Source organism: Macrosteles quadrilineatus, unplaced genomic scaffold, assembly GCF_028750875.1.
Source record: "Macrosteles quadrilineatus isolate MER2022 unplaced genomic scaffold, UCM_ALF_1.0 Scaffold_7__1_contigs__length_78375512, whole genome shotgun sequence".
NCBI classification, from domain to species: Eukaryota; Metazoa; Arthropoda; class Insecta; order Hemiptera; family Cicadellidae; genus Macrosteles; species Macrosteles quadrilineatus.
Window position 1 is genome coordinate 35,148,555 of NW_026542600.1, and position 14,070 is coordinate 35,162,624.

Here is a 14,070-nt window from a genome sequence, read left to right on the forward strand (position 1 = left end):
GCTACTTACTGCTCTTAATCTCCTAAGCAAAAATTAATTCAATAATATGAATTTTTAGAGACAGGTACAGAACTACTTTCGAATGAAGTTACTCTTACTTATTTTTTTACGGGGACATGATTATAACCATTACATGTTTTGGTTGAGTTGCAGGCATTTAGTTATATTTAGATCTTTGCGTTTAAGTAAACAGTTAAATCAGAGTTTCTATTGTACTTAGAACTTGATACAATCCAATCATGAAAGTACATTTCTGTTTATCCTAACTGTAGCATTAATTGATTAAATATCAACTAACTAGTACATTATGTCTTGCTTACTATCTGCGAATTATATGGTATAGAAACAATTCAATAAGTTTCACAATCTATATTGATAGTGTCTAAACAGTATCCTGCAGTGTCTAAAAATGTGTAATAATTAATTCCGATGGATGTGTATTCTTGATCTAGTGTGTTTTGCATCAGCATTTGCATGCACTTCTTTGCTCGGCCTTGCACGCGCAACTTTGAACGTCTAAAAAAGATTGCCATGTTTTTTGGAAACATGGAAAACATTTTTTAGTAGATCAACACCCCTCAGTATAATATTATTATAATTTAAATTAAGATTTGATATAATTATAATAGGGTATCAGTAACTAACCAATTATTGCACTTATAATAAAAACTGGCCTCTTCAAGGTTGAAAAAATAACAACAAATTCTATACGCACTGTTATAGATTTACAGGACCACTCAAGAGAACAAAAGCACAAATCAGGAGGACACTCCTTCTTTCAGAGAGCTAAAAAGTAATCAAAAGAGCGAGGCCATGTAAAGAGGTTTTGGTCAAGCAATTCCTATATAAAAACTTTCGTGAATAGTGTTAGGCAATGTTTCTGGGATCATGTTTCAGTATTTACTGGGAAAAATTGTTTGACATGATGGTTGTACATATATATTTGAAAACTTACCGTTTGAATAATTATATATTTTTAAGTGGTTAGCGTTCTCTTTGGCTTTGCGTCTACTTGGGCCTTGAGTCCGTTCATTTAACTTATCAAGCAAAGAAGGGATTTGCCGATACAGTACAAGATTTAAAAGTACAGTCATCAGTAGTAAAAACATCAGTGGTAACTCCGGGACGCAAACCCTACAAAACACAGCAAACCTATGAGACACCAACTCGCCAAAAAATCTTAAAAACAAACATAAACAAAAAATATCCGTCACATTTCTTTTGTTTTATGTTAACATTTTAACTTTATACGAACTACGATGAAACTTATTTGAAACTGAAAAAATATGATTTGATATATGTATTTACACTTACGATGTCATCGTATGTCTGCGGAAATTTTAACTAGGCGTAATATGAGACAATCTCTGAATTTTAGAAGTCGTTTTGTATTAATTCGTACTAATTATGTTATTGGAAACAGACTTGTAATTTTCACTAAACTCCCTTTTAACACAGTTTCAAATAGTTCGAATTTTTAATGGTCTATGCACATGAACTACAACAGTGCGCATTCTGCTACAAATAACCCCCACCCTCACCCAACGGTTCCAGCAAACCCTTCACATCTCACCCCTCTCTACAACGACACAGATATTTGTTTGCTGTTAAATATTTGCTCATTCCGTATACGTTCGCTTTCAGATCCGTTGGTACTAACTGTGTTTTTGTTTTAGGGCTCGTTCAGTCTTGTGAAACTTGCCTACAACGAAGAAGACGACACTCACTACGTAAGTTGAAAATTAGCCTGTATGATTTCTGATTATATCAGTTTCACCTTACATATTTTCTTTTATTAGATGCAACTACAGAGAGAAAAGAAGCTGTATATTATATTTTAATTGGAATAAATACTATGTTTTACCGTATGAAATGTTTCTTAGTGTTATGGACATGTTTTTTTTTTTCATTTTTGTTTTTTTTAGATAATGAAAGAAATGGATATTGATGAATTTATTTTCATTTACAAATTAATTTATTGCGGGTATTATTTTGGAGCAGTACACTAAATGTACAAAATGTATTCTGGCCTGTTCCAGCGGAGAAAATACTTAAAACACTACTTTTTCCAGTCACCGATTTAATTGCCAAAGCCATGCTGTTTAGTCATACTTAATGCAATTGACGAGACTACAAAACCATTATAAATAGCAGTTCAACTAATATCAATAGACTTATATCAATCTATCAGACTAAAAATGAAATAAATCTCGTTAATCATTTATTTTTCAATCTATCAGTATTTTGTCAGCTCTACAAGGGAAACTAAAAGTTCATACGCAAAACATATACATTATTAAACGTGATAAACTCATGTTAACCAGTGTACATGTGCACAAGATGAATAATGCATACTGTCATCCAATAATGAAGTCCGCCTCGGTGAATATTTAGGATCGCTTGCTGGGAATCAAAGCAAGAGACCCACCAGCATGCAGACCAAACTAGCATTCAAATCGTGTTGATATCTTCGCAAATATGTTTTACAAATTACAATAAACGGTATCAGCATTCTGACACATACTTTCTCCCATAAGTTTGTCAACAACCTTTATCATGTGTAAGCGGTGAGAGTAAATATACGGAAATGGGATTTGTACCATTTGGTTCAGAATTTAAAGGACTACATACTAATTTTTTATCAAAATCGTTCGGGCCATTTTTGTGGAAATCCGATTTTTCCGAACTTTTGAACCGTAATTTTTACAGAAATGGGATTTGTACCATTTTGTTCAGAATATAAAAAACTATAACATACCAAATTGTTATCAAAATCGTTCTGGCCGTTTTTGGGAAAATCCTATTTTAGGTTATTTTATGGGGTTTTATGCGAAAATCCTCATTAAAAATATATTTTTTTAATGAAAAAACTATCGGTGTTGCAGTATGGTATCCTGGCTTGGGGCAGTATGGTATCCTGGCTTGGGGTGGTGCCCTTCCTACTGTTCTGGAACCACTTTCTGTCGTTCAACGATCTGTTATCAAAACTATTTTAAATAAAAACTCTAGATTTTCTTCCTTGCAACTGTTTTGCGACTTTCCAGTTTTAAACATTCGACAATTGTTCATAAAAAATCTTCTTATTTTCATAAAAGTTAATAAATGTTCGGTTTTTTCTCCTGTTCAACATCGTTATTTGACTAGAAGTAACATTAACTTCGGCTTTTATTTTCCCAGACTCTCCCATTCAACCCTTAGAACTATACCTTTGTTTGTCATACATTGTATAGAAACTTGCCTTCACATATTCGAGAGGCGGAGAGTGACAGCGTCGCTGTGTTTAAGCGTAGAGTCATGAGCTGGCTTTTAAATATCGGCAGGGAGCAATCAGAAGGATTACTCAAATCATTGTACTCGTAAATTTCTGCAGTTTCATGCGTCACCAAATCACTTTTTTCCCTTCATTGCTAAATACCACTTACAATCACTAAATTTGAGTTTTGGATGTTTCGATGCAATTAGGTTTTTTTTCTCTCTCTTGATCTTGTTAATATTTTTTTATTTACTATCATCATTAAGTGTCTAAGTACTCCTGAATGTTTATGGACCTGTGTATAGCTGTATTAGCAACTCATTCCCAAACACAGACGGATAGTCTACTTGGGAATTATTTTTCCTGTACACACAATTGTTAACAAACATGTAACATTAATTCAGGAATAAAGAGATTTTGATTTGATTGATTTGATTTGATTTGATCAAAACTGTAAGGACTATAACATACTATGTTAAATTAAAACAGGTTTTTTTATCCTTCTTTTTCGTTATTTTATGGGGTTTTTATGGGAAAATAGCATAATTTACCGTAACCTTTAAACCGTAATTTTTACAGAAATGGGATTTGTACCATTTTGTTCAGAATTTCAAGGGCTACAACATACTACATTTTTATCAAAATCGTTTGGGCCTTTTTTGTGGAAATCCGATTTTTCCGTTATTTTAAGGGGTTTTTATGGGAAAATAACATAATTTACAATAACTTTTGAACCGTAATATTTACATAAATGGGATTTGTACCATTTTGTTTAGAATATAAAGGGCTACAACATACTTAATTTTTATCAAAATCGTTCGGGCAATTTTTGAGAAAATTCAATTTTCCGTTATTTTATGGGTTTTATGGGAAAATCCCCATAAAAAATTAAAATTTCAAAAAAAATGAAAAAAACTCCTGGAGATACTATGGATCAGAACCTACATACCAAATTTCATCGAAATCGGACCACAGATGTAGTCTTTAGCTCTGTACACATCCAGACACACCAAGACACAGACATCACTTCGAAAACCACTGTTTTGGGTCCAGGGGGGCCCAAAAAGAATATATCCACTCAAAACTCAAACTCGAAAATTTTGACGAAAACAATACTTTCTCCATATACTATGGTATAGGGGAAGAAAGTAAAATAACTTTAAGAAATCATTTCCGTTTATAAGTTAAGCAATAGTGATTCAGCGATAAACAATTCAGATATTTCTTGGATTCAAGAGTTGCCCTCTTACCGATATGTGTGTCTAACATTTAATATTTCGGGGTGCGTTGCAGAGCAAAGTCCTGACTAACATTTATTACATTGGTTTTCAAAAACAAATTATAGGCCATTCCTTTCAACCCCATCATTTTATTGTACATCCAAAGTGTGAATTTATATATATATATATAAATTCATATATATATTTATATATATATATCTGTAATATATTGATATTAAGTGGAAAATTAAATTAACGGAAATGTAAATTAATAGAACCGTCTTCAAACAAGGAAATTTATTATTTTCGCCAAATTATCAACAATGTATACAGTGGTTGTACATTATTTATTACAGTTTTTATTTTAGTAATCCAAACCATTTTGATTCTGATTTCAGTAATGACAAGCAAGTAATAGAATTGCGAAAAAGGTTTTGACTCTTTCAATAGTAAATAACAAGAGTTAGTGACGCGCAAATTGGCTCGTCCAATGTCCAATGTTTGTGTGCAGTCTGTGTGTCCCACCTGTGCTTTATCGGTCATCCATAATTAACAAGATTGTAATCATCCTGAATCCTGATATCCTGAATGTGGATTAACGATTACCACATATAATGTGCCCTTGTCTCAATATAATTATAATGAAAGAATATCTTGTGAAAATGTTCGTAAGATGCAAAACTGATATTTTACAAGTTCGCAAACTACAAATTGAATGATTTGTAGGGAATGGTTATTAAAATTATAGGGAATGTTTTAAAAATGGGAATAGAAATGAGAAAGGGTTTAATGAGAATTACTTCGAAGGACCAGAGGGTATGAAATGTAGAGAAATGGAAATATTAAATGGAGATTTTTAGAGGGAGAAAAGATGAACACACTTTTGAGATAGGAGAACAAGACACTCTGTTTATTTACATTTTGAATGCAACATATGTTAACAATATAATAATAATAAATAATTTAATATGACAACAAACACATGTTGCTGAGAAGAGAGTTAGTTTTAAGTAAAACAAAGAGGATGAAATAAAATGCTCAAGTTTACTGAACACAAATAATAGTTTTGCTATCCGTCGTCATCATAACTTAACTTTTGGAGAATTCCATCGAATAATATACTATATTTTACTAAACCTTAAAAACCGGATCTTACGGTTAAATTACCTGCGATATTATGTTTTACCTAAACTCTGAAATCCATGCGTAAATGACCAACCAAATTGCAATACTTTTAATGCAAAATTATGGTTTTACTAGTTTATGGACAGATTTTACTAACCATGGCAGTACATATTTCTGAACTAACAGGCTTTAGCGATGCTATACGTTTATCACGTATACTGGAAGACCTGTCATTAATCAATGGCCTGTAAATAATTATATTTAAAAACCTTTCGTAGTTAACTTTAGAAACAAATGTTTGCTTGAAATACCCCTGCCACAGCAAACCTGCCGATCAAGTGAATTTATATTTGTCCGGTGAACTTTTACTTTATAGTGTCAGATTTCCCGGATATCTAAATGACATTAAGCTTACAAGTACTTACGTTCACTGATACATGGAAGGAAAAAAGTAGGTTTTTGTAAAAAAGTTAGTATCTATGAAATAAATAAATTTGCCACATTTTATCAACATATCAACAAACAAGGAAACTACAACAGTTTACTTTGTATCGATAAGAATGGCGTGAGAATTTTAAATGTAGAGTTTTTTATTTAATTTTCTCGATAACCTTTATTTGTACAACAACGCTTCAATATACATTTTTAAGCTATACACGATAGTTTTAATTAAAACTAGGTATTTTCATGTTTTAAGGCTAAAAATTAAAAACAACTTTTGAAAACTTCAAAACCCATAGCACCTTGGTTCCATTACCTGATGTTGCTGGTTAGAATACAATAACCAAGTTTAAGCCATCCCTACTCATTCATGCCAATTTTTATCCAAATCGGACCAAAATTACTCGATTTATCGTGTTCACGGATACACATATTCATACATATATTTAAAGCTTTTAACTAATATTGTTTTGACATCTGGGGGCTTCAAAATGGAAAATAAATCTGTCCTGGTCTTACCACACCACCGGCACTGTTATAGCTTCGTCCCTATATCGTAAGCTTCAGTTCAAAATTGTTTGCTTGCTCCTCACTCTTATAAGTTGAAGCTGTTTTGCTTTAGGCCTACTTTAATCTGCCTGGGTAGAATTTTTATTCAAACTGGTAGATTATTTTGAAAGCTTAGTCGGGCTTTCAAGGTAAATCGGTCCAAAGTAAAATGGTAAATCTTAGTCTTCGGACGATGACTGTGTCGTTGGACTGGTGAATACAAGCCGAAGTTTGTGATGATTTGCTGCAATACATCGTCGGGAAACACTACATTTTAACTCAGAATTGTAGTTTGATTGTAGATTTTCCCAAACCTCCCAAGATCCAACGTCAGACAACTAGTTCTTTTTACAATAATTGTTTGTTAAAATAATTCTTTAGTTAATACATAATATAATATACTGAATAATATGTTATAACTGTATTTGTAGCCTACCAATTATTCCGTCATTTATTCATTCAGTTTTACATTTTATAAATTATTTGTATTCAAGTGGAATAAATGTATCAATTCAATTTTGATGCAATCTAAAATTGCCTATGTCAATAGTAAGAAAATTTAATAAACAATGAACTTAATAACAACTATGGTTGTTACTTTTAGTCCACCACAGATATTATATCAACACATATCTTCCAAGAAAACATATAACTTATGAAAAGTTATTACACTGTGAAATAATTTCACTTTTCATAATAGTAATTTGTATGCCCTGTTGGCGCAACAAAAATAATTACAAAACTTTACGGCTTTAATTAACCCTGTCGGATATCGTTTCGGGTGGAATTCTAATTTTCAAATTACTCACTGTAATTGTATGCGGTTTATATAGGAAGGGACGTGGATGGCGTAACAAGAGACTACGAATATTATAAGAAGGGATGAACAGACAGACAGACAGACACATATCGACCTGTGAGCGTGTCTTGTGAACCTCCGTATTGTTAGCTGAAGATATCGTGTTTTGTAGATGTTTAATGTGTCTTAAAATAGAAAATCCTTGTCAAATTCTACAAGTGCTAGACAAGGTTACAAATTACGTGTTGTACAACCTACTTTTACCAAACATATCTCTAGGAGGTCGGTTAGTGTTTGTTTACAATGTTTTACGATCATTTTTTAACCACAAAAGTCGCTTATGTATGCAAATATAGTATCATTCGAAATAAATAAAACTTTAAATGTATTTACACCCAACATATCTTAAACACAAAAAAAAAACTTATATAACTGTATATGTTACAATACAAATATGGCAGAACGTGAAAATAACATGTATATACAATTATAATCGACATTTAAAGTATTAATTTATAGATGTTTACTTATCAATTGTTCATATAATTAAGACCTACAACAGTTTATGAATACAAATTTTTACTTCATACTTAAATTACTAATTTCTATGACAGAGATGTGAAAATGTCTGTAAACCCATGAGTAATGTTTTTTCAATAAACAGTAAAACTAATACTATAAATGAAGTAGATACCACGGACATAGGAGTTCAGTTAAAAATGTTCGAATTATATTAAGTTAATTTAAAATCTCTCTAATAACTTTAAAGCTACAATACAAGCTACACTTTAATTCCAGACGTTGCTTCGGGCACGAAGTTGTTGCATTAAAGAAATTTGCATAATTAAAGCCGAGAGGGTCATCGCTAACTTGCAGGTCCTTACTCCATGTAACCCTGAATCTCCAAGCGCAGGCGCAAGTATTCTCCATGGAGCCTGTAAATCAACGTCGAGCATGCTCCCGAACAAAGACACTGTGCACAAAGGCAACATCAGTAACATTGGTTCGATTAAAAATTCCCTTAGTTGAAAAAAATCAATGTCTGAAATCAGATATTTCATTGAATAATTTAAAGGACCTGATAATAGATTCTCGCTTTCAGCATATACCGGACGTATTTTTTTTACCGAACACACCTGTTTCTTACTATACTTATTATTACTATACTTATTATACTATTATGGGGAAGTAGCTATTACCGAAGTCTTCATGGTGAAATTTAATATTCTAGAAGATAGTAGATTTACTTGATAGGATCCATTGTATCCAAACACCGTTCTTTCAAATTTGTACGTATATAACCAAGGCCCCACTATAGATTTCATTGATAAATTCATAGCCATCACCATTCCCATATGTTTTTGGTAAATAAACAAGCTGGCTGTTTGTAAGATTGTAATGGTAAGAGTTTAGTACAACTATCCACCACTGTGACGTAGTGTTGCGCTGCCCGCGCTGCAGCATGGCCTGTTTTTTCTAGTGGGGCCTTGATATAACGCGTGATCATGGATGTGTTTAAAGTACGACATCATAACTCTAACAGTCCAATCTTCATAAAATTAGGACCTTTGAAGCATTTGATTAAGTTTACGGAAACGATTTGAATAATTATCCGAACATATAAAAAAAAACATTAACCGCAACCGTACATGGTGTAAGAAAGTGATAACTCTTTAAATAGAGTGTTTGAAGTCTGTTAAAATAATAATTCTCTCCGTCTAAACCACACTTGGCAAATATACAGCTTGGTACACAAGGGATCATGATTACTTTGCGAGACCAACCACCAAGTTGACCTTACGAGCTCAGGGGAAGCTTCCATAGTGAGATAACTTTGATAAGCAAACTTAGTTTAGTAGACTACTAATATAGACTTCAAATATCATGTCAACACTTAAATGAAGGAATACATAATTTGTCTGCGCACAACAGTCAGAATCCCGTAAAATATGATATTCTTTCATATTATTCTGTTATGGTTTGTTTGAATGCTAAACAAACAGCTGTGCTTTACAGGTTAAGTGTAAGAAAGTGCCATGTGGCTCTAACCTTGCCTGTGTGAATAAATACATTTTTCACATGAACGCATCGCCATACAATAGTACACAAAAGTCATTAATATCTAAATTCTCTCCAAATTTGCCTACAAGGATGATTTAAATTTTGTTATTTTCAAAGTATTTATAACAATACATTATACAGGGTTAGGCAAAAGTCTGGAACCCCCCAGTTAGATTTTTGACGCGTTGAAGTAGGAAAACCAAACTCGACACATATTTACAACATAAGAAATTGCACTTTTTCATCAAAGTTACAACTTTGCCCCAGCCCCCAAAATGGGGTATTTTGGGGACAGCCCCAAATTTTCAAATGTAAACACCTATCATGTGACCCCTCATTTTAAAGGGTTTATCAAGAGAAATTGAATGGCGCAAACTAGATGTCAATATCGCACCCCTAATCAAAATGGCAGCCATTTTAATTATTAAAGATGAGCAAGTAAGATAAAGTCTGGACACCCCCAGTTAGCTTTAAAAATTTACTGTTTTAATACTGACCAAAAGGTGAATTCTCTTTTTGTATAAAGGTATGCTGAGTTTAGTTTTCCTGCTACAACCTGTTAAAAAGTTAATAGGGGATATTTCAAAATGACTGCCATTTTGATTAGGGGCGTGATATTGACCTCTAGTTTGTGCCATTCAATTTGTCTTGAGAAACCCTTTAAAACGAGGGGTCACATGATAGGTGTTTACATTTGAAAATTTTGGCTGCCCCCAAAATATCAAAGTTGTAACTTTGATGAAAAAGTGCAATTTCTTAAGTTGTAAATATGTGCAGAGTTTGGTTTTCGTACTGCAACACGTTAAAAGTTAACTGGGGGGTTCCAGACTTTTGCCTAACCCTGTATACTTATAGTTATTCACTTAATAATACACAGTATATTTAATACTAAGGTAGCGTATGTGTTTATTCTCATTTGTATATTTGTATGTAGAATGTGTGTACGTAATCACTATATATTTCGTAACGATTCGCCCATTTCTATGCCTCTGACTTAAGAACCTCTTCAAAGATGAATTTTTGAACAGATAATATAAACAACTGTCTAATATTTTGACGAGTCCTAACGAATGTGTATGCATGAATAAACATTTTGGATAACATTATGTCGTCATGGTACTGTGTTTTGTTTTCACACATTCCTTGTTTATTTATCAAATTTGATCGAATATGTTTTACATTAATTTAATATCAAGCTTGGACATTAATATTTGGTGTTATTTATTCTTATTTGTTGACAAATTATGTCTTACAGTATTTGAAAATCAAATTCAACCCACTCACGATTAAAGCCAAAACGTCATAACAATAGGAATAAAATTACTATCGACTTTGGCTAAAGTTAAACTACGAAACCGTTTGATAGATTCTGCTTGGGGCTCAACATATTTACTCATTAACTCATTATAGGGCATTTAAACAGAATTAGAAAATAATACCTGTGAGTTTCACTCTTGAAATTAAAGACGAAAGTATAGTATGGAAATGGTTTCACACTATATTATGTAGCTAACCCATCCAACATTGATAACAGTCTTAAATCATATAAATTAAGATCACATAGGCTGGGCTGCACGCATCATATAGCTTTGTCTGAAGAACTGAAGTGAGAGAATTGTTTGGGAGCAAAGTGACCTCCTTTGATAAATTGGCCCTAAGAAAAGGTTAAACAATATTTGACTTGATGAAAAGTTTGATAATATTTATTCCTTTTCCTTCACGTTTTTGTTAATATCAACTTTGCTTTATTTTAAAACTCCAAAGTTTTATTACAGAATAAAGAGAGATACTATTTATCCTGTGGTTTTATAAACTGAAAACTTCTTTAGTTTATCTTTGTTTCAAATATTCAACGTCAATTTCTTTTAGTTTGATGGTATTTTGATATAAGTTAGCTTTTTCGCGAAGACAACTCTTAAAAAATTAGAACTAAAACTCTTTTGCTTAAATTGATCATGAAAACATGGTGTTAACGAAATTTCAGTGAAGTCGTCTGGTGTATTAAATATTAACTCTGTTAAAATACTCCCGCATTTGTTCACCGAATTACTTTTTTAAGTAATTGTTTTCGTAAAAGGAAACCTTTCAGGTGGGTAGTTGAAGCAGCTGTACGATATTACAATATTTATATAAATTTCACAATACTTAGAGGTACATTATTTATAACACTTGATCTTTAAAATACATAACCTAAAAACCTGCAAAAGGAGTATATCCTTTTCTTGATTGCCCATGCATGTAGTATATTTTGGAACCCTTGGTTGCAGTTAGACCACCGGAACAACAAAGACCGTTGCTTTGATGTTGACAGTTCAACTATTGTAAGCGACAGGGGGTTGATGATACTCTTCCCAACAAATGCCTTTGAAATCGTTTCGATCAGGATGAGTACGACAGGTCCATTTTGACTCCAACGTCAAAATGTATGAGAATTTTGAAGAGCAACAACAACTGTTCAGAGCTTCTCTGGAAAATCGTTTTGAATTTAAAACTAAAATGTTAATCGAAAAACTATTTATAGGTACATAACATAATTTATAAATGGAAATAATGTCTGAAATCTGGACAAGATTAAGGTTTTAAGTAACATATAGTATTACGAAAAGGGGTTTGGAGTATCTTAGTAATATTCACGTTTCATTTTTTAAGTGTACTGTAAATGTTGTTTGTGCACAATATCAGCAGCAAATAGTGCAGGTAGTATATTTGGATTCATGGTCAGATAGTCTGTATACTTGAACCGGTCAATTTAAGTGGTAACTTTACACACCTATTGTACACGATTACACACGAGTACATAATTTGTGAAAGTGTACACATTAATGGCCTTTCCGAGCGGGAAAATCGTAATTTTAGAGACTGATCTTCCCTTTGGACCTACCATTTTTATAATATAATATACAGGGTGTTCATTTGAAAACTTTCCATATCTGTTGTATGCAATGGTAAGGCTTTTTACACTTGTTTGTTATAATTTCCCCCCAATTTGGACATGCCAAATCCAATAAAATTATTTTCAATTTCGAAAAATGCCCCAAAAGGGCCCAATTTGGGGGGTAAGGGTGCTTTTTGAGAAATTTTCAAATGTAAACATGGGTTGTGTGATACATCAATTTAAAGGTCTAATCACCCCGACTATTTTGGTGCAATAAAAATGTAATTATCTTTAACCGTATTTACAGGGTGGGTCAAAACATTTTTAAAAAGGACTTTGAAGTTAAGTACCGTATTACCCGAACTACTGAACGGAACAGCGCCAAATTTCTTTCCAAGCTTATTCTTGATCTACTCTTTAAGACAACTTGTAATAAGGGCATTTTCCGTGTTATTTTCTAATTTTTTAAAAATCTCAAATTTGAAGAATAAAAGAAAGCTGAAAACTCGAAATTCTTAAATAGCAAGGTATAACAAATTTCATACCACGTGAAAGGTCCTTTTTTAACAAACATTTTACGTATTTAAGTTTTCTTTTTATCTCTTACCGTTTAAAAATTGCAGTAGAAAAACTGAATTTTCCATAGTAATATTGTAACTAGTTTTCTAATAAAACAGCCAAAATTCGTCTCTAGACACATTTAATGGTGCATTAACTGAAGGAAACAATTCATAATGATTGATACCCTGATTGACAAACAAGTCATTACGTTTTACTTTGTGAAAAACAATTCTTATAGCTAATGATGACAACCTACACGTGGGCCGCTTTCTATAGTACCATTGACTAGTCAATGGTAGTACTAATTTCAAAAAGTACTATTTCTGTAGTATCTAATCAAATATGGTGTACACTTAAAAAAATACTTTATTTTTACTTATTGGACAGAACAAAAGTGTTTCGGGATAACTGCAAAGTGTTTAACAATAAATATCCAGGTAAGACCTTAAGTCATAAAGCTGTAAATGATTTAGTTAAGAAATTTCTGAAACTGGCTCGGTTACCAATGAGAAAAGAACAGGATGAAGGGTCCAGGATGAACTGATACAAGTAAAAGTAGTTGATCAATTTGTAATTAATCATAAAACATCGTTGAGCAAAGTGCAATGTGTTTTGTTAGAAAACTAGTTATAATTTTACCATAGAAAATTCAGTTTTTCTACTGCAATTTTTAAACGGTAAGAGATAGAAAGAAAACTTAAATACGTAAAATGTTTGTTAAAAAAGGACCTTTCACGTGGTATGAAATTTGTTATACCTTGCTATTTAAGAATTTTGAGTTTTCAGCTTTCTTTTATTCTTCAAATTTGAGATTTTTTAAAAATTAGAAAATGACACGGAAAATGCCCTTATTACAAGTTATCTTAAAGAGTAGATCAAGAATAAGCTTGGAAAGAAATTTGGCGCTGTTCCGTTCAGTAGTTCGGGTAATACGGTACTTAACTTCAATGTCCTTTTTTAAAATGTTTTGACCCACCCTGTAAATACGGTTAAAGATATTTACATTTTTATTGCACCAAAATAGTCGGGGTGATTAGACCTTTAAATTGATGTATCACACAACCCATGTTTACATTTGAAAATTTCTCAAAAAGCATCCCTACCCCCCAAATTGGGCCCTTTTGGGGCATTTTTTTAAATTGAAAATAATTTTATTGGATTTGGCATGTCCAAATTAGGGGGAAAT

At 32.3% G+C, this 14,070-nt stretch overlaps 1 protein-coding gene across 2 annotated transcripts in view; it reads left to right on the plus strand.

The window, feature by feature from the left end:
• LOC128998389 (calcium/calmodulin-dependent protein kinase kinase 2) overlaps positions 1–14,070 on the plus strand; it is a 176,908-nt gene that overhangs the window by 136,411 nt on the left and 26,427 nt on the right. For both annotated transcript variants that reach the window (XM_054424502.1, XM_054424503.1), the window contains one exon: positions 1,677–1,730. In XM_054424502.1, the coding sequence (XP_054280477.1) occupies positions 1,677–1,730 (54 nt within the window). The remainder of the gene's footprint in view (positions 1–1,676; positions 1,731–14,070) is intronic.